Source organism: Microcaecilia unicolor, chromosome 9 (assembly GCF_901765095.1).
Source record: "Microcaecilia unicolor chromosome 9, aMicUni1.1, whole genome shotgun sequence".
Classification (NCBI taxonomy): domain Eukaryota; kingdom Metazoa; phylum Chordata; class Amphibia; order Gymnophiona; family Siphonopidae; genus Microcaecilia; species Microcaecilia unicolor.
The window spans coordinates 143,573,029-143,593,798 of NC_044039.1; the positions used below are offsets into that span (position 1 = coordinate 143,573,029).

The window sequence follows — 20,770 nt, forward strand, 5'->3', positions numbered from 1 at the left end:
CCACCCCAAACCCAGCATCTCTTCTTCCCCTCCCTGACCAAGCATTTCTGAACTCTTCCCAAACCCCTGTACCTTTTAGAGCCTTCATTTCTTTGCTAGCTGCGAGCAGCAACTCATACCTGCTGCTCATGCCGGCCCTGAGCCTTCCCTCCGACCTGGTCCTGCCTATGCAGAAACAGGAAGTTGAATCAGCGGGAGGGCTCAGGGCTGCAGCCAAAGAAATGAAGGTTAAAAAGTACAAAGGGGCAAGGGGTGGAGACACACCAGATCGCCTGCAGGGATGGGGAGGCAGAGATGCTAAGAACCTTCAACTGGCGGGGCCTGTGGAGCCCTGCCAGCCACATCAGAGATGCGTCACTGCTGGGTGGGCCTATGCCCACCCAGGCCCACCCATAGCTATGCCACTACTGTACACACCCTGAATTTACCGCACTACCTTTGTACTTACTGCACATTAACGTGTGTTGTTAACCTGCGGTAAGCGCAAAACATACCACAGTTTAGTAAAAACAAAACTCCATAGACTTGATAAAAATTAATTAGAAAGAATGGTAGAAACAGCCACAAAACTGCTGTGTCTGTCTTGTCTAGTTCCTCTGCTTTACGGATATTCTCATCTCTCCTTTTCACACCGCATGTGTCAACAACAGAACCACAGAGAGACTTACAGAGGGGAAGCAAAGTGCTGGCTGTGCACAAGTCTCTCTCCATGCTTTCTCAGTTCGTCTGTGCGCTGGCTCAGCGCTGCCAGCAGCCTCTCAAACCCCTCATGCCGCTTCAACAGGCCTCGAGTGGTATCCAGCCCCTCCTGGAGAAAAAGAGACAGAAAATCTCATATTGAAAGGAAAACTATTATCTCTTTTTTCATTATTTTCCTGCTGGTAGCTAAAGCAGCATCCCAAGTACCGTGGTTTTTAGATTATTAGCTGGGAGTTAGAATAAGCAAATAAAAACAGAAATAGCCCCTCCCCCCCCATTTCATTCTGGTTGTGTTTCATTCCTGTTCTGGATAATTCTTCCAACCAGCTACTGTACCCCTGTGAGACCCCATAGTAAATTTTAGATTTAACAGATAATTTTTAAAAAGTATAAAACAACCAATAGTCAATAATAAAAACAATAATTATGATTATTTTATACTGCAATTTTCATTATTTGCACATACATCTTTTATTTATTTGTAGTGAAGCATGAGGCCCTCAACTTTAGCTCATCTAGCTTATATATAAATCCAGCCCTGCTTTTACTCCTGCTTTGAAAGATAGTATTCCCCAAAACGTTTGAAAAAAAACAAATTTCTGTTCAGAGAGAATACATCAATACCATCAACAAAACTCTCTGAAAAATTCAAAGATCACAACAGAACTTATAAGAAGGCAGGCCTCAAATATCCTAAATAAAATGGTGATTTAAATTTGTGTATATAGGATCACTTACTGTGTCAGGATGGCCCTTAAAAGGACCTTTGGGAGCACTCTGACAGAGGGCAGAGAATAGCTCTGAAAAGAGCCATTGGGGGATGGCCCCACAGAGTCAAGTCCAGGACTAAGCAGGAGCGTCAAGACCTGGCACAACAGAAAACATGAACTGGAACAGGCTGGATAGAAGACTGGAACATGTTCCCTTTTTTTGGAAAATTATTATTAAATTTATGGTTTATTTCAAGGTTTCAAAGCAAGACAAGCTGTTCATTCCACAAAAGAAGTAGCAGATACAACAACTCAAGAATCAATGCTTCTAGTCATCGCCAGATCTAAGGCCAGTTTATTAAATGCAGTTCAAGCAAGGCTGCTATCAATCGAAAGTTTTAAAAGGTCAATTTGCAGAAAAACAGTGACCGATGCACTGCCAAGCCTGACTTTATTGTCAACTTTGGAAATTCTGTCAAAGGATCACGTTAAACGGTGAAACTTTTCAGTTGTGCAACAGTAGAAAAAATGAAGAGTGACCGCTAATTTTTGATACAGCACAGAAACTCCATTTTCTTTTGCAGTCACAACACCTCTGTGCTAATGGCACCTTTAAAATGGTTCCCCCACTCTTCCAACGGCTTTGCACAGTTCACTGTATTAATAAAAATTCCTCAATTGCAGTCATCTATGCATTGCTTCTGGAAAAATCTGAAGAAAATTATTAACATCTGTTTCAACAAGTAGAAGGAACTGACACCAAATTTATCGCCTCAGAACATTATGAAGGCTTTCAAAACCGATGCAATGAATGCATTCAAACAGTCATGGCCAACAATTGCACTTTGTGCTTGATTCTTTCACTTTAGCCACTGTATGTTTCATGCAATACAAAGCAATGGGTTACAACAACAATATGGGGATGATGAAGAATTCACTCTCATAATGCGTTTATTGCCTGCCTTAGCATTTGTATCTATGGCTCACAAGGGATCAGTTCTATAAATGACTCCTAAAAATATTGGCTCCAAAAAAATTATTTAAGCGGTATTTTATAAGCTACATCTACAGTTCAGTGTAGTTTATAGCAGTGGCGTAGCTATGTGGGGCCACAGGGGCCTGGGACCCCGTAGATTTTGCCCTGGACTCCCCTGCTGATGACCCTCTCAACCCCCCCTCTCGCCGCCAACCCACCGTCGCCTACCTTTGCTGGCGGGGGACCCCAACCCCGCCAGCCGAGGTCCTCTTCTTCTGGCACAAGGCTTCGTTCTGTTTCTGAGTCTGATGTCAGACTCAGAAACAGAACGAAGCCTTGCACCGGAAGAAGAGGACCTCGGCTGGCAGGGGTTGGGGGTCCCCCGCCAGCAAAGGTAGGCGCCGGTGGGAGAGGGTCGGCGGCGGGGGGGGGGTCAAAGTTGTTGGTGGTGGTTGCGGAGGGGGGTCAGCAATGGCGGGGGGGTCGGCGGCACCGGAGGGGGGGCTAAAATGTGCCCCCTCACCTCGGGCTCTGGACCCCCCTTCCTGCCGAAGTCTGGCTATGCCCCTGGTTTATAGATATATATAAGCAGAATGTCATGTGTAAATTTAGGCATGGCCATCTGCATGAACAAAAATGAGGTGCAAATGCTCGCACTTAAATTTCTGTGCAGAGTACCATTATTCTGTAATTACTTGCGTAACTCAAAGCCAAGCCCCCATTCTACCCCAAATTGCCCATGACCCTCCCATTTCTGCATTCCCTTTTTTTGGAACATGTGTAAATTCTAGGCGCAGATACCACGCCTAACTTTACATGCGTTAATCCCAATTAAATCTAATGCCAATAATTGCTTGTGCCAAATCTGGGTTTCATTTTGCCACTATTTCCAGGATCCCAGGATCAGATCCTCCCGTCTCGGGTCTGCAGAATTCCAAGATTGACAAATGTACAACAAGTGGATCCAAAACAAAAGGGGTCCTCGCACAAATGGTGTTTCCCAAACAAGGTCTTTATTAGAATAAATAAAATGACCCGACACGAATCGTGTTTCGGCCACAAGGGCCTGCCTCAGGGGTCTATAGACCTTTAGTGCAAACCAATGGTAAAACAAATAGCTCACGGTCAATTTGTCAAACAGGTGTTTCCAAAAATGTTGAAAGAACAGGACCAGTGGCATAGCAAGGGCGGGGCGGTGGGGGCGGTCCGCCCGGGTGTCAGCAGAGAGGTTGGGTGCTCCACCGGTCCCGCTGCTCGCTCCACTCAGACCATGTCTGTATTTCTTTGAAGTCAGCGCTCTCTGTTTTAGCTGCCAGGGTACAATGAGGGTTCAAAGAAAAGCCATTTCCAAGGAGTGTTTGAAAAGAAGAACATGTTAACAGACTAAAAATTAAACTGAGGAAGTGATTTGCAGAAATCTTGTGGCTCTAGGATCCCGGGACCAGGCAAATCAATGGAGAGCAGCCTGTTCATGCCGCTACTGGTAGGAAAGGGGTAGAGTCGCCCTTACAAAAGGAAAGCTCTAGACCTGTTGGAAAAGTTTGCTTGTTAAAGGTAGGCGCTCATTTCTGTGCATTGCATGGAATGTTCATTATAATACTAATGAGCTGATAGTAATACATTTGCATGAGATTCTTGGTAGCTGCTACATCACATGTTTAAAGTCACACAAAACCCCTTTGTGCATTAAATGCTAAATGTTTGCTTTAGACCGGCTACTATTGGTCTAAAGTAAACGTTGCAGCCACGGTAAGCTTTGTGCATCAGGCCCTTAATACTTTCTCTTTCTCTCTCTTTTATCCAGAAATGCAATGATATTATAGGCTTCTATCACCATCTGTTTGTACACCTGTGTAGTAAACAATGAACATACCGGTGGTTGGGGAATAAGTTGCAATTAAGAGTGAAAAAATTTCAGCATATCTAAATATATCTATGTTTTAGTAAGTCATAACAATAAACAATCATCGCCAAAATTAATACCCCAAATTTGAAAGTAACAGGAACAATGAAAGCAGATTACAATGGAAGCAAAAGGCTTTGGGACTCTGCAGAACCTGGGGGCGAACTCCAGTTAAAGTAGTGGAGTGTCTGCAGGTCATTCGGTATAATCTTTAACTTCTTAGTTACTTGCACCACTTTTCCATGCTCTTAATTTTGAATTAAAAAAACCAAACAAACACAGCATTACCAAACTGATATTAACCCTAAATCTTTGGTCCACATTCAGAAGAGTGTGTGACATTTCAGGAGAATACCCAGATCAGAGGCTTACCCCAAAGTCATCAGCACGCAGGTAAACATCATGAATACTGAAAGCCATATGAATGCCACCCGCCTCCCGAAGAAACTGCTGCAGCGCTATGCCCTCCTCAAGCTTCTTCTTCCTCTGCAGCCACCTCTCCTCCAGATCACCATCCTCATGAATGAGCCTCTCCAGGTATTCATGTACCTCCTGGGTACTGCTGGGATCGTCATGTGACAGTTTCTGACCCAGTGCTGTCAGCTGATTAAATCTGCACAGAGACATGGAACAGACAATTGTGTGCTAAAAGGACTAAAGGACATTTACTGTGTTTTGACTATGGGAAAAATACATAGCGCGCTGCATTCATTAATGGGTATATACCAGAAGTTCCCAACACTGTCCTGAGGAACCCCCAGTCAGCAAGGTTTTCAGGATATCAACAATGAATACTCATGAGATAGATTTGCATACAATGGATGCAGTGCATGCAAATTTATCTCATGTATATGGATATCCTGAAAACTCAACTGGCTGGAGGTGCCCAAAAACCAGCTTTGGAACCTCTAGTCTCACACTATAACCCTGGATGGTGCAATAATGCTAGTTTCCAAGAAATTCCTTCTTCCCCCAATCAATGTGGAAGATTAACAGTTAGTATTATTTAAAAAGAAGATGTTGATTTGGCCTATATCTCAAAAAATTATTACACTGCTCATTTCATATGAGAAATCAAGTTCACGATGGGTTAGTTTAAGAGTTGCTTACTTCCATGTCAGTTACTTCTGTGAAAAAAAACAAAGACATTTCAGAAATGGTTCCCTTCTCTCAGATTTTTCACACATGAAGACTTCCCACCTCTGCTTTTGATTCTGGATCTCTTTCAGCAGGTACTGGTGCTCCTTCAGAAGCTGCTCAGCAGAAGTCACATCATGGCCCATTTCCTCACTGCACAGCTGTTCTTTGATGCTTCCCACCCACAACAGGTGCCTGCGGCTGTCCTGCAAAAAGGACTGTCGGGCCTGTATCTCCTCCAGATCCTCTCTCTTTTGTCTTGCCTGCTCTCTGAGCATTACCAGAAGCTTCTCCATATTCTCTACCTGCTCTTTAATAGCATTACTCTCCTTGGGGTTTGTGTCTTTTATCCTAGAAAAGAAAAAACAGGACAAAGCCTAGATCAGAAACATCAGGGCAAGTGGTAGAACATGGTATATGGTTTATTGTTCTTGACAGACAGCGAGACAGTTTACAAATAAAATATAATATTTAAAACAGAAATGAAAGAAAGAAAAAAGAAATTGACGACACAAAACTAGAGTACAGATTAAAATAAATAAAAGTAGACTAGAACTACTGGCGATCATAACCTCACTTGGACTCCAAATGCTAAACGGAAAAAAATGTGTTTTGAGTGAGGCCTAAATTTGAAGAGAGCTAACTCAATATGGAGTGGGGTGGGAAGGGAGTTCCAAAGATGAGGACCAAGATAGTAAAGAGTGCTCTGACGTGTAGAATCTAACAGAGCATGTGAGGCCATCATGAAGTGAATGAAGGGATCATGCAGGGGTGTGAGGGATAACAAGGGATGACAGATAATTTGGTTGATCTGAACAAAGGACTTTCTGAATCATAGTAAGAATTTTAAATCGGATGCGATAATTTATGGGAAGCCAATGGTACTGCATTAGAAGTGGAGTGATACAATCAAACTAGCAGCTTAGGATAAAATTCTAAGAGCTGCTTTTGGAATAGTCTGAATGCGTTTAATAGTGTAATAAGGCAGACCTGCATATATGGTATTACAACAGTGCCGTGTCCTAAACTGAGTCTGTAAAGCAAGGACACTCTAACAACTTCAAAGTATTTTACTGCCAACTCATTCAAGTAGTTTCATTGTATAGAGATGTGACTCTACTGTACATGCCAATCAAACTAGGTGGCACAAACAAAGATATTCCACAAAAACTAACAATTACTTACGATTTTGCAACTTTCTTCAGGTATGTGATCTTCTGTTCCAGTACCTGGATCTCCCATTCATGGACAGCTTGTTTGCGCCTCTCTGACTCCAGGGCCACTGGGGTATTAATACTGCCCAGGTCAGAGTTAGCCCTCTGGCCCAGCTTGTCGTGGAGAAGTAGCTTAGTGCTCTGACAGTCCTGCAGGAAAGTTCTCACATCAGCCACACCAATCAGCTCTGAGCCTCTCTCTTCCTTCAGCTTTTCCAAACGATCCCATCTAGAGATTTACAAGTTCCAGTCAGGTGAAACAGATGAATTTTACAAACTATCCCGCCTACTAATGCAATAGTTTGCCTTTATCTCTCACTTGCTGATATAGTAAATTCTTATTTTCCCAATCTTACCTAGCTTACATTCTAGTGCACTTTACCTTTTCCTGGAATGGCTCTCTGAAAAATCTTTTTGTCTTATCATTCCAATAAACCTCTACAGTGCGCTCAGCCCTAGAGCGTAATTATTCCCTCCCCTGCAAAAGCACAGTGCAGAAGGAGAGAGTTGTATAAGTCTATTGACCTGTTTTTCTCTTACACTCAGGGTGAGGCAACCTCCAAATAGCCATAGACACCAAGCCACTTGGGTTTTTAGGAATATCCCAAATAAATATGCATGAAATAGATTTGCATACAGTTCAAGTCATGTGTGTACAAATCTCTCTTTTGCATATTCAATTGGGTTATTCTGCAAATCCAATTGGATTGATGTTTGGAAGGACTGGAGGCTGCTTACCCTGCATATACCCAAAGGAAACTGCTTTACTTCCTTCTCAGTTGGGTTGACTTTACTTTGATTTTTGATAAATATTTTGAGACACATTTGTCAGAAAGTAAATGAACAGTAAGTGCATATTTATAGGGGCAATTCTATAACTGGGCTCTAGAATTTAGGTGCCTAGATGCAGCATGCTGAACGATAATTCAATAACAGGATCATGGCACCAAGATTCCATTATAAAATACTAGTGTGAATTGGCATCAATATGCCTACATTTAGGCACGTCTACTTATGCCATATCAATAGCAGGCATAAATGTGGCACTTTAGTGTGTAACTTACAGCATAGGTGTCGGAATGAGGAAGCCACAGATGCCATGGCACACCCCAAATTTTCCTTCCCTGTTTCCCTCCCTCGTGCACTGTTTATTTGCATACCTCATTCCCCTAGGCAGCAACTTTACAATCTACATAAGAAGAGGCATCACACAGCCAGCCAGTATGGAGCCTTAATCATCTTTGCATCCTCAAGGATGGCCGGCAGGTGTGGGACCTTGAGCATGCAAAGATGCTCAAAGCCTCACATCACCCAGCCACACAATGCCTCTTCTTATATAGATTGTAGAGTCGCTGCCCTGGGGGAGCAAGGTAAGCAAATAAACACCTTGTTGTTGGGTGGTAGGGAAGGAGAGGCATGTTGGACACTGAGTGAGAAGGAGGGAAGGAGAAAAATGCTAGATGCCATGGGTGGGAGAAGGGACAAATGCTGGAGACCATTGGGGAGGGGAAGAAAGAGGTAGGGAAGGAGAGATATGCTGGACACCATGGGGAGGGGAGGAAGGGAGAAAGGGAGGGATGGAGAGACATGCTGGAGACTATGAGGAGGGAGGGGAAGAGAGAAATGCTGGAGACAAAGGGGAGGAGGGAGGGAATGAGAGAAATGCTGGAGACTATGGGAGGAGGGAGGTAGGGAAGGAAGGAGAGATATGCTGGACACCATGGGGAGGGAAGGAAGGGAGAGAGGGAGGGAAAAAGAGACATGCTGGAGACTATGGGGAGGGAAGGGGAGGGAGGGGAAGAGAGAAATACTGGAGACAAAGGGGAGGAGGGAGGGAATAAGAGAAATGGTGGAGACTATGGGAGGAGGGAGGTAGGGAAGGAGAGCAATGCTGGACACCATGGGTGTAATGGAGGGAGGGAGGGAAAGAGAGAGATGCTGGAGACTATAGGGTAGGAGAAAGAGAGATATGCTGGAGACCATGGGGAGGGGGAGGGAGGGAAGGAGAGAAATGCTGGACTCCCTGGTGGGGGAGTTGAGAAGCAGGGAAAGAGAGATGCTGGATGCTATGGACGTGGAGACTATGGGATGACAGGGAAGGGTTGGGGGCAGAGCTTGGGCATTCCCCAAACAAAAAGGCATTCCATTGCTCCTGACTTAGTCTTTTGTAAGTTACATGAGTAAATGTTGGGCCTGCCCATGCCCCACCCATGCCCTTCCCCAGTGAACACCCTAGCATTTAGTGGCATGTATGCATAAAATATAGAATAGTGTTTAGCACTCAACTAGCATTTATGCACGGAAGTGCTAGTATTCTATACATTTACGCCTGAAATTGGTGCATAAATTTGGACACTACACTATAGGAGGAGCGGGGGAGTAGACTAAACCAAGCATGCAATCAACATGACAACCACCTATTCTTTGGTTACAAGACTCTCATGATGTGCCATAAATGAGCCTGAGTCGCAAAGTCTTGAAGCATCTTCTGTCCTATGACAGAACCTATGCATGACCAAATGCGCAGCTTAGTACACCCCTCATTCTAGTACTGATAACTTCTTGGCTAGACATTTCTAACAGCATCAACAGGTGCTACTTTCCTTCATGAATGTGGAATACATGGTTGCTGGGAAGTTGGAGACATCATATTCATTTTATTTGTGACCTAAACTTCCCTCAGTCACCTATACAAATGGGATAACTTAGTTTAACCAAATATCCCTTTACCTCTGATTGATCTCTCTTTGGTGGGCATGAATCTCATTCTGCTTGCTTGGACCACTCTTAACAAACTCATCTGCCAAGCGATTGATCTCATCCAAACGTCCCTTCCCAGCAGCCAGATCTGTTAGAAAATTCTAAAGTGACAAAGAAGCACTTAAATCTTTAAAGTGTTTTCTCATTACATTTGTTTTTGGCTAATAGACAAGCTTCATATCTGAACTATCCCATTATTTCTGATCATCTCTGGGAAAACATGAGTTCAATATTTTTTTATTAACATTTTAGGCAACTCACATAGATCACATAGCAACATCTAGAAAGATAAGATTAAAACAAAATGCAGAGAAAATGAGAATATGCATGACTGAAGAAATCACTGGTAAGGATTTGGCCATCCCTATAACCAGCATCTCCCCCTTCCCCTCTCTACCTCACACCCTAAGGTAACCAGCATATCCTCTTCTCTTCTACACCCCTCTCCCAATTAGCCAGCACCTCAGCTTCCCTTCCCCACCCCTACCCCACCCCACATCCAGCATCTCCCCTTTCCCGTCTCTATTCCAGGCCGCTGCTGATGCCCTCTTAGCTCCTTCAGCACCAGCCCTGAGCTTAAAGAAGAATGAGTGCTGTGCAGGCCATGTAAGTACAGGTCCATGCTGAAGTGCTGTCATATCCTGCTGCTCCCCTCTGACAGGAAGTCTGCCTCAGAGGGGATGGGACAAGGTAGCACTTGAATGCGGGCCTGTGCTGCACTCACTCATCTTAAGCTTGGGATCAGCAGGGGAAAAGCTCCACCTTCTAAATTCTGCCACCCTAGGCAGATGCCCTGTCAACCTAGTTGCAGGGCCTGTCCTGTATTTGTCAGCCACAGTATCTTCATATTTGTCTTTAACATATACAAAAGATTTTTGATTTCAGGAGGCCTTTTACAAAGGCGCACTACAAATTAGCATGCGCTAAACTCTAAGACATCCATTATATTCCTATAGATGTATTAGCATTTAGCATACGCTAAAAACACTAGCATGTCTTTGTAAAAGGGGCCCTCAGTGAAAACGCGGACAGAGGCACTGCACAACAGCCTCTATCTTCCACTGAGACGTAAAGGCTTATTTTACATAGAACTTTGAGATCAGAATTGAGACATCCAGGTCAATATGTGCTCTGTTCCCGTGTTATTTTACAAAAAGCATTGCTGAATGTGGAGTTTTTGTAAAATACCTATAAGGATGTGCTGGACTGCACAAGTATTTACTGCATAAGAGCCATTTTATAAATACATGTGTAGAAAAAAATGAGCTGCATTAACTCGGGAGCCTCTATATGGAAGTGTAGGCATGTACAAGTAGAATAGTGATTTGACACTTTCCACGTGTAAGTGGTACCGTTTCCACACATAAACCTATATGCATAGCTGCCACGATTAAGTAGTGCGAATGCAATTCTTTTTTCATTTTGGAGCGGGAAATAAAAAATAGGGCACTAAGGAGAATTACCGTCCTGCTCCCTCATTTAAAGCCCCAGCCAAGATGAGCACTTTTAAAAAATCTGTGCATGACTCTGAGATGATGCAAAACGTGACAATAACATTTTTTCCCATATAGGTGTTTTCCCATTGTAAAAGGGGGAACAAATGTGTATCTTTTTGGTTTGCCCAAGACATGCCCAGACCACCTCACCATACCCGCTTGAAATCACTGTGTGGTGTAGCTCTCCATATGTAAATAGTGGCTTTCTGAAATTGCCATTTACATGTTTATACACCAAACTAGCAAGATGGAATTCTCTAAACATTATAATTAAGGAGGAAAAAGACTTCAGAAACTCTGTATTCACCTAATTAAAGTGGTGAACCACAGACTGTCATAGATCTCATCAGAAACTTGGAGTTACTTGGAGGTTTTTTGACTAATGAGGAACCTGTATCATAGTCTCTAATAAGAAGTTTCTGATGAGATCTATGACAGTCTGTGGTTCACCACTTTAATTAGGTGAATACAGAGTTTCTGAAGTCTTTTTCCTCCTTAATTATAATGTTTAGAGAATTCCATCTTGCTAGTTTGGTGTATAGCAGTCTTACTCAGGAGCAAGACTCCGCGGTTAGTTTAAATATTGCATTTACACGTTTATGCAATCTATATGTGTAAATGGCACTATTTACATGTGAAAATGTTTCTAAAATAACCACTACCATGTCCTAACTTGTAGTCTTATTTTCAACATGCAGGTGGTTTATGGTACTTTAGGACACATTCTAGCCAATATTCAGGAGGAGATGGTTAGAGTTTTTTTTAAATGCTAACCGTCACTGGCTAGATTAGCCCCAGATATTTAATACTGAGCCAAGTCCGGGCACCAGCACTGAAAATTGGGGGTAAATCTGGTGGTGCTGAAGGCCGGAGCTTATGCGGGTCTGGGGCGATATTCAGCTGGGGCCTACATACAGTGGCGTTCCTAGAGGGGCTGACACCCGGGGCGGATTGCCAATGCGCCCCGCCCCCCGGTGCAGCGCAACCCCCCACACCAGCAAAGGAACCCCCTGGGTGCACACCGCTGGGGGGGGAGTGCCGCGCGCCGGTCAGCGTCGTTTGTTTTCATGCTCCCTCTGCCCCGGAACAGGTTACTTCCTGTTCTGGGGCAGAGGGAGCATGGAAACGAACGACGCTGACCGGCACGCGGCACCCCCCAGTGGCGTGCACCCGGGGCGGACCGCCCCCACCACCCCCCTCTTGGTACACCACTGCCTACATAAGACAGTTATGTGGACCATGGCTGAATATTGGCCAGGACTTGCATTTAAAAAAGTTGAATTTCCCTCTGATCCCCCCTCCCACACCCTGATGAGGTCCCAACCCCACTCATGTCATGTAAAACCCCTTCACAAACCTCCTAACAGGTCAACACCCCCATTCCCATCCCCACTACCACCCCCCACCTCCCAGTCAGGATAAGTCCTCCCCTTCCCCCGGGCCTGCCTGACCTCCATGGTGGTCCAGTGGGGTAATGAGGGCAGAAGTGAAACCCTTTGCTCCTGCCCCTAGCGATAGCTTCATAAAAATGGCTGCTGCAACCTCTCGTGGCAGCCTCACAGTACTACTGCCCCTGTTGCCCCAATGGACCACCAGGTGGTCAGGTAGGCACGCAGGGACCTATCCTGACTGGGGGGTGGGGGCTGAGGATGGAAGGGGGATGTTGACCTGTTTGGGGGGGGGGTTGTGAGAAAGTCTATGTATGACATCGGGGGGAGGGAGGTTGGCAGGGGGCCTTTGGACCTTGTTGGGGGGTAGGAGGGCGGATCAGAAGAAACTGCTACTCTTTTAAAGCAGGTCCCAGATGTTATTTAGTGCCAGGGCCCACATAGCTAACTGGGTTGGCGGCAGCCAGAGGGGGGGGGGTCGAAGGGATCGGTGGCGGGGGGCCAGGGCCAAATCTACGGGGGCCCATGTCCCCATGGCCCCACATAGCTACACCCCTGCTTCACAGGCTTATGTCCAGCACAAGTACAGTCTCTTCATTTCTCTCTGGTTCTTCACATCAAAAACAAGTACTTTCTGAATGTCATTCAAGGTGTCTCCTATCTTGCCAGTCTTCCCACACAACTCTGATACCAATGAAGTTTGAGCCACAGCACTTCCCTGGTCCTCTCCTCACGTACTACAGCTCAGCTTAAAGTCCAATTGTCTCGGGATCTCCTTCCTAGAAGCCTCTACACTTGTGGCCTCCCTATCCTGTTCTGCTAGAGAGCTTTTGACTCTAGCTTGATCTGAGCACCGCCCCTCTAACTCAGCCTCAACAGACTAGTGCCACCTGTTGTAACATGCCTAAGCTGCACCAGTGAGGGAGTGTGTCCAAGGAAACCATGCTTTGTACCATCCACTTCCTCACAGTGTATATTTGTAAAATGCCTAATCTTGCTCCATATGGTAGTTTAATGGTTAGCACAGTGGACTGAGAACTAGGGGAACTTGGTTTGATTACATAAGAACATAAGCATTGCCATACTGGGACAGGCCGAAGGTCCATCAAACTTAGTATCCCGTTTCCAAAATTGGCCAATCCAGGTCACAAGTACCTGGCAAGATCCCAGAACGGTAAAACAGATTTTATGCTGCTTATCCTAGAATATGCAGTGGATTTTCCCAAGTTCATCTTAATTCTTTTAGGAAATTATCTGAACTTTTTAAAACCCTGATAAGCTAACTGTTTTTACCATATTCTCTGACAACGAATTCCAGAGTTTAATTACTCGTTGAGTGAAGAAATATTTTCTCCGATTTGTTTTAAATTTACTACTTGGTAGCTTCTTTGTGTGCCCCCTAGTCCTAATATTTTTGGAAAGAGTAAAAATTACAGCTCCTTGTGACCCTGGAAAAGTCACTTAACCCTCCATTGCCCTAGGTACAAAACTTAGATTGTGAGCCCAGTAGGGACAGAGAAAGCAACTGTATATAAAATGTAAACCGCTTTGGTTGTACCACCACAGGAAGGTGGTATATCAACATTCAGGACCCTTAGCCTTGCGTGCAGGTAAATGCATGTGCACTTCTGCATCTCTTTTCCAAGCTGAAGAGCCCTAACCTCTTAAGCCTTTCTTCATATGAGGAGTTCCATTCCCGTAATCATTTTGGTCTCACCCTTCTTTGAACCTTTTCTAATTCTGCTATGACTTTTCTGAGTTATGGCGACCAAAATTGCACACAATACTCAAGGTGTTGTCGCACCATGGAGTGATACAGAGGCATTATAATATTCTTCATCTTATTTTCCATCCCTTTCCTAATAATCTTCTTGCCAGCTACTCTAAGGCAGCTTCTTATAGAGTTATTCTCATTAGCTGTAAAACCTTTGCGTTAACTGTTGCAGGCATTCCCCAGCATTTTGCCATTCTGTTAACTCAGAGGAAATGTTTTCCTCTTGAGGTGGTATTAACTGTTCATATGTGGTAACTACCTCCCTGTTAACTTTACGGTGCAGACCCAGCCCATTCCACATCCCCTTCTGCATTAGGTAATTGGGAATGTGACTTAATATACCACCTTTCTGTGGTTTTTCCAACTACATTCAAAGCGGTTTACATTATATACAGGTACTTATTTGTACCTGGGACAATGGAGGGTTAAGTGACTTGCCCAGAGTCACAAGGAGCTGCAGTGGGAATTGAACCCGGTTCTCCAGGATCAAAGTCTGCTGAACTAACCATTAGGTTACTCCTCCACAGGAATTACTATTTGCTGTTTGGCTTCCATGTTAACTGTTAGTGCAGGCCCACACTAACTATTAGCTCATGATTATTCCCACACGAAGGAACTAATGCAGGTTAAAAAATAGACCTAATTGAAATTATCGTAACATGATAATATGCAGTCTAAAACAAAACGTCTTTCTTTCATTTCTTCCTCTGCAGTTGGGTTATGATCTTGTATATTATTCCAGGGACACCTAGAAATTTCTAATCAGTGGGTAAATAGAGAGAGTCCCTTTACAGCTCTCACTTAGTCTCTTTGCTATGCCATAGATCAAGGATTTTTGTCTTTATAAACGTACCTCATATTTACACTGCATGACTTCCACATTATCAGATTTAGGCTCAAATGTCTGTAAAACCTTTTCCTTGTCCTCCATCCAGGACTGAAACTCTGCGCAAGAGCTATAGAAATGATACAGTGCAATGTTCTCTTCCAGAGTTTTCTTCCTGTGCTAAAGTGATGGGTGAAAAATGAGAACGCAATCGGAATCCAACTTCAGTCGACGCTCATAATTTATTATGTTTATAGTTGATTAAAAATGTGATATACCACTGTTGTAACAACATTGATCACAGCAGTGTACAAAATAAGAATAAATACAAGTATAATAGAAAAGAATACCAAAATTCAATAGGATAGAACCACAAGTCCAGTCACATGGGCCCAAATTCAGGGGTCCTTTTACTAAGATGTGCCGAAAAATGGCCTGCGCTAGTGTAGGCACATGTATTGGACACACGCAGGTCCATTTTTCAGTGCATCTGCAAAAAAGGCCTTTTTGGGGGGCCAAAAATGGATGTGCAGCAAAATAAAAATTGGCACGCGTCCATTTTGGGCCTGAGAACTTACCAACACCCACTGACTTAGCGGTAAGGTCTCGCGCGTTAAATGGCAGTAATTGTCAGTTTACATACACAGCCAATTAACACCCGGTTAGCGCCATGTGGTAGGTCTCTATCATATCTTCTGTCAGTTGACTCTTCTCTAAGCTGATGAGCCCTAACCTCTTTAGCCTCTCCTCATAGGGGAGTGATTCCATCCCCTTTATCATTTTGGTCAACCATCTCTGTACCTTTTCTAATTCCACTATCATTGTTGAGATGTGGTGACCAGCATTACACTCATTACTCAAGGTGCACTTGGATCATGGAGATATACAGAAGTATTATGATATTCTCTGTTTTATTCCTTTCCTAATAATGCCTAGCATTCAATTTGCTTTCTTGGCTGCCGCCTACAGGTGATCAGTGGCTCAGCTCTTTGGGGAAGCTAAAGTGGAGTAGGTCTCAGGTTGTGTGAGGTGAGATGAAGCAAGGCAAGTTAAAATCCTTGGGATGGGGTGCAGCATCTATTCCAGCAGTAAAGGGACAACAAGTACCTAGCAGAATCATAAAGAGTAGCAGGATTCCATGCTACCAGTCTCAGGAATAAGTAGTAGCTTTTCCCATGTCTACCTTAATAGCAAATTATGGACTTTTCCACCAGGAACTTGCCCAAACCTTTTCTAAATCCAGATACAGTAACTGCTGTTACCACATCCTCCAGCAATGGGTTCCAGAGCTTAACATTCTCCTGTTCATATTAACATGTAACTTCATCATAAAATGATTTGCCTATTAGTTTTTTTTCTGGTAGGTTGCCAAATGGCAACCAGGTTTTAGATGTGCTAGCCTTTAGTTTATTTTTGAATTGCCAAGGCATGTTCATAGGCAACATCTTAGAGATTTCCATTTAGTACGGGCTCCATTTATGATTTAGAGCCCTGTTTACTAAGGTGCGCTAGCATTTTTAGTGTGTGCTAAAAATTAGCACGTGCTGTGTAGATGCCCATAGGAATATTATGGGCATCTACATGATTAGCAAGCACTAAAAATGATAACACACCTCTAGCACGGTTTCGTAAACAGGTCCCAAAGTGTTTGGGAGTTTGGCATTGTAATTCAGTTGAGAACTCTCTGGACCTTAATAAGAAAACCCTTTTGGATATAGTTGCTGAAGTTTTTACTAAGTGGTCAGTGTTGCATTTGTCCTGGTGGGGGCGATTTCGATGCAATCAAGATGGTGTTGGCACCCAAGGTAAATTACAGAGTATGGTGCCACTACCTTTCCCTGATTTCTTTTACAAGACTCTAGAGAATAAGGTCACGTGTTTTCTGTGGGATGATAAGACACCACAGAATGTGTTGAGGAACTTTAAGTTGCTTAAGGAAAGAGGGGGTGTTAACTTTTTGGATTATAAACTCTTATCATTATGCTCATTTGGTTGCTGCTACTGTTTCTTGGTTTATTTCTGAGATGGATGAGTTGGTGCTAAGGTTGTTGCTACTTGAGAGAACACTTGCTGCTCTATTTCCGTTTGGGTAGTTTATTTACTGCGCAGTTTAAGAAGGTTACACCCCATTCTTTAATTTTATAGAGTGTGCCAAGGATGTTAAAGTTTGTGCTCAGTGTAGAGCAAAGCTGTTTGATATGCTTATGGGGCTAGCTATTATTTTCTCATTATTTATTTGTATTTTTATACAACATTGATATGTTGCCTTTTATGAATGTATGATCTCTATTTTATTTTTATATATATTTTTTTATTATTGCTTTTTGTATTATGCTTTGTTTTTAATATTGTTGTTTATTAATATTAGAAGTTTTTACATCAGATTTTATATATCTTTTAGACTTCTGAAGCAGACACAGGCGCCAAAACACAGTAGCTGTGTCGAGTTGTTTAATAAAGATTTTGGACCACGTATATGTCTCCCTTGTTGTTTGAAAAGAGCCAGCTCACCCTACTCCTCCTTTTTCATCTGACTGACTTATGTAGGGGCTCAGTGCACCTCCACCTTTGCAGTGGTTTTCTCCTTGCGCCTGAATGGAAAGATAACAGTGCACTCTCAATAGACGCTTGGTGCAATGTTATTTGTTTGGTTTGGAAGTTGCTTCAATTAAGATGCAAAGAATCTGACTGTTTAAAAAAGTGTGAGCTCCACTGAATGTTTTTTTTAATCAATTGTAAATGTGTGTTTTTAACAGTGCATTTTTTCTAGCGAAAAAGGTGCCGGTACTCAAATGCCAGACCACCCTTCAGGGGTGGGGTGATCACCAAGGGCCCCACCATAGGCGCCCCGTATAAGAGGCTTGGGGAGGCTAACCTGCTTATAATCGAAATAGAAAAACGCCTATATTGTGACCCAAATCGGGAGATAGACGTTTATCTCACAAAAACGAATAAAGCGGTATAATCGAAAGCCGAATTTGGACGTTTTCAACTGCACTCCGTCGTGGATGCGGACAAAGTTGATGGGGGCGTGTCAAAAGCGTGGTGAAAGCGGAACTGGGGCGTGGTTATCGGTCGATCAGAGATGACCGCCTTTCGCCAATAATGGAAAAAAAATATGCGTTTTTAGCGAGAATTTAGGGCACTTTTCCTGGACCCTGTTTTTCCATGAATAAGGCCCCAAAAGGTGCCCTAAATGACCAGGTGACCACTGGAGGGAATCGAGGATGACCTCCCCTGACTCCCCCAGTGGTCACAAACCCCCTCCCACCACAAAATATGCCGTTTCACAACTTTTTATTTTCACCCTCAAATGTCATACCCACCTCCCTGGCAGCAGTATGCAGGTCACTGGAACAGTTATTAGGGGGTGCAGTGGACTTCAGGCAGGTGGACCCAGGCCCATCCCCCCCCCCCCACCTGTTACACTTGTGCTGGTAAATGGGAGCCCTCCAAACCGCCCCCCCAAACCCACTGTACCCACATGTAGGTGCCCCCCTTCACCCCTTAGGGCTATAGTAATGGTGTAGACTTGTGGGCAGTGGGTTTTGAGGGGGATTTGGGGGGCTCAACACCCAAGGGAAGGGTGCTATGCACCTGGGAGCTGTTTTACCTTTTTTTTTTGTAAAAGTGCCCCCTAGGGTGCCCGGTTGGTGTCCTGGCATGTGAGGGGGACCAGTGCACTACGAATCCTGACCCCTCCCACAAATAAATGACTTGGAGTTATTCGTTTTTGAGCTGGGCGCTTTCGGTTTCCATTATCACTGAAAAACAAAAACGCCCAGCTCAAAAAAAGATAAACGTCCATGTTTTTCAAAAATACAGTTCGGTCCGCCCCTTCACGGACCCGTTCTCGGAGATAAACGCCCATGGAGATAGACGTTTCCATTCAATTATGCCCCTTCACGCCTCCCCAGCCCGAAATAGAATGAGATTCTTGGAAGAGTTCTGCTACCGATGGAAAACTGCATGTTTGCAATTGCTCTAGACAGCGGAAGAAATTGTGCGTTGTTTTGGAGTTCGTTTGCTTTTAAATTACTTTTGTTAATTTGCTGATTAGGCTGGGGGAGGGGATAATTAAGTGGAGAGCAATAATTAGATCGTCGGACGTTGGCACCATCTCCTACCACTTAAAACAGTTGCTTCCAGGCTAAACATCACGTCATGTGATTCGCCTAAGGCTGCATTCTTCTTCCGCCGCCTCTGACGCAACGTCTGGGCGGGACGAGTTCACGACGCGTTGAGGAAGGCCATGGCACAGTTGAAGCCCTGAAGGAAGCGGTTTAGTTAGTGCTGGGACGGGGATGGCGATGTAATCAAATTAACGGGACCGCAGGGAGGGAGAGGGACACACGCTGCATTGGGGGGGGGGGGGAGACTGGCTAGACTGGAGAGAAGGAGAAGTAAGAGGGAGAGACTGAGAGTGACTGGACTGGAGGAAAGGAAGAGCGAGGGATGTGGAGGTCGGGGAGAGAGAGAGAGAGACAGTCTGAGATTGACTGGAGGAGAAGAAGAGGGGGAAAACACTGGAGGGGGGAGCTGGAGGGGAGGGAGAGAAAGTGGAAAAGTGCAGGGGAGAGCCAGGGACATGGAAGAGAGCAGGGGAGAGCCAGGGACATGGAAAAGAGCAGGGAAGAGCTAGAGAGAGATGGGGAGAGAAAGAGGGGCCATGGAAAAGAGCAGGGGAGAGCCAGGGACATGGAAAAGAGCAGGGAAGAGCCAGGGACATGGAAAAGAGCAGGGGAGAGCCAGAGAGAAGATGCTGGATGGAAGAGGGGTACAGAGAGAGAGAGAGAGAGAGAGAGATGAGTGAAAAGATGGGGAGAGAAAGAGGGGACATGGGCAGGAGAGAGAGAGAAGCTGCTGGGGAGAAACTGGGGGAGACCCTAGCTGTCAGACGGAGAAATGCTGAATGAAAGGAGGGAGAAAGAGGGAAAATGCTGGAAGAAGGGGGCAGAAAGAGGGAAGACACTGGACAGAAGGGTAGGGAGGGCAAGAGGAAAGACACTGGAAGGATGGGGAGAGAGAGGACATGCTGAATGGAAAGGGGTCGAGAGAGAGAGAACTGTTTAGAAGGAAGGGGAGTTAAAGGGAGACAATAGATGGAAGGAGAGGGAGACAATGGACGGAAGGATTGGGAGAGGGTAATGGGTAGAAGGATGGAGAGAGAAAGAGGGATGACACTGGATGGAAGGGTAGAAGAGAAAGAGGGAAGGTGCTGGACATGGATGGAGGGGTGGGAAGAGAGGAGAATTTTGGACATGGATGGAGTGGAGGGCAGGGAAGAGAGGAGAAATGTTGGACAAGGATAGAGGGAAGGAAAGACAAAGGAAGGAGATGCACACGGATGGAGTGGAAGGGAGAGATGAGAAATGCTTGACATGGATGGAGGGGAGGGGAAGACAGAGGAAGTACATGGATGGAGGGAAAATTGTTGAATTTAAGGGCTGGATCGGAACACTTTGAGGGCAGATGCTGAAACTGGAAGAAGGATAGGGACAGGGCTACAGATGGTAGACAGGACACATAAGGACACAGGAGGATGATGGTCACGTTGAGAGAAAAAAATATCAAATGGAAAGAAGACACTGGGACCAAAGCAAATAGAAAAACTAAATGATCAGACAACAAAGGTAGAAAAAAGTATTTTATTCAGAATTTATTAACTGGAATATGTCAGCTTTTGGAAATGTGCATCTGTGATATTTTGCATGTAAGTTTCAATTTTTCTAGTATTGCTGCATGCTGAGTCTGACTTCTTGAGGTAACTTTCCAGTTCAGTATTTTGCCTTCATATCTGTTGTGTCATGTGTTTTTCATGTGTGAAAAAGGTGCAGTATTCTGCTAGCGTGTAGTATTTTCAGCCCTTTTTGTGTTTTTTTTTTTT

General features: G+C 44.4%; 1 protein-coding gene across 1 annotated transcript in view; it reads right to left on the reverse strand.

The window, feature by feature from the left end:
* The window catches only part of SPTBN5 (spectrin beta, non-erythrocytic 5), a 300,302-nt gene that overhangs the window by 192,994 nt on the left and 86,538 nt on the right, over nucleotides 1–20,770 (reverse strand). The window contains exons 18-23 of the mRNA XM_030213698.1: nucleotides 14,911–15,063; nucleotides 9,370–9,500; nucleotides 6,611–6,868; nucleotides 5,489–5,776; nucleotides 4,661–4,901; nucleotides 669–808 (exon numbers count right to left, since the gene is read on the reverse strand). Coding sequence (XP_030069558.1) covers nucleotides 669–808; nucleotides 4,661–4,901; nucleotides 5,489–5,776; nucleotides 6,611–6,868; nucleotides 9,370–9,500; nucleotides 14,911–15,063 — 1,211 coding nt within the window. The remainder of the gene's footprint in view (nucleotides 1–668; nucleotides 809–4,660; nucleotides 4,902–5,488; nucleotides 5,777–6,610; nucleotides 6,869–9,369; nucleotides 9,501–14,910; nucleotides 15,064–20,770) is intronic.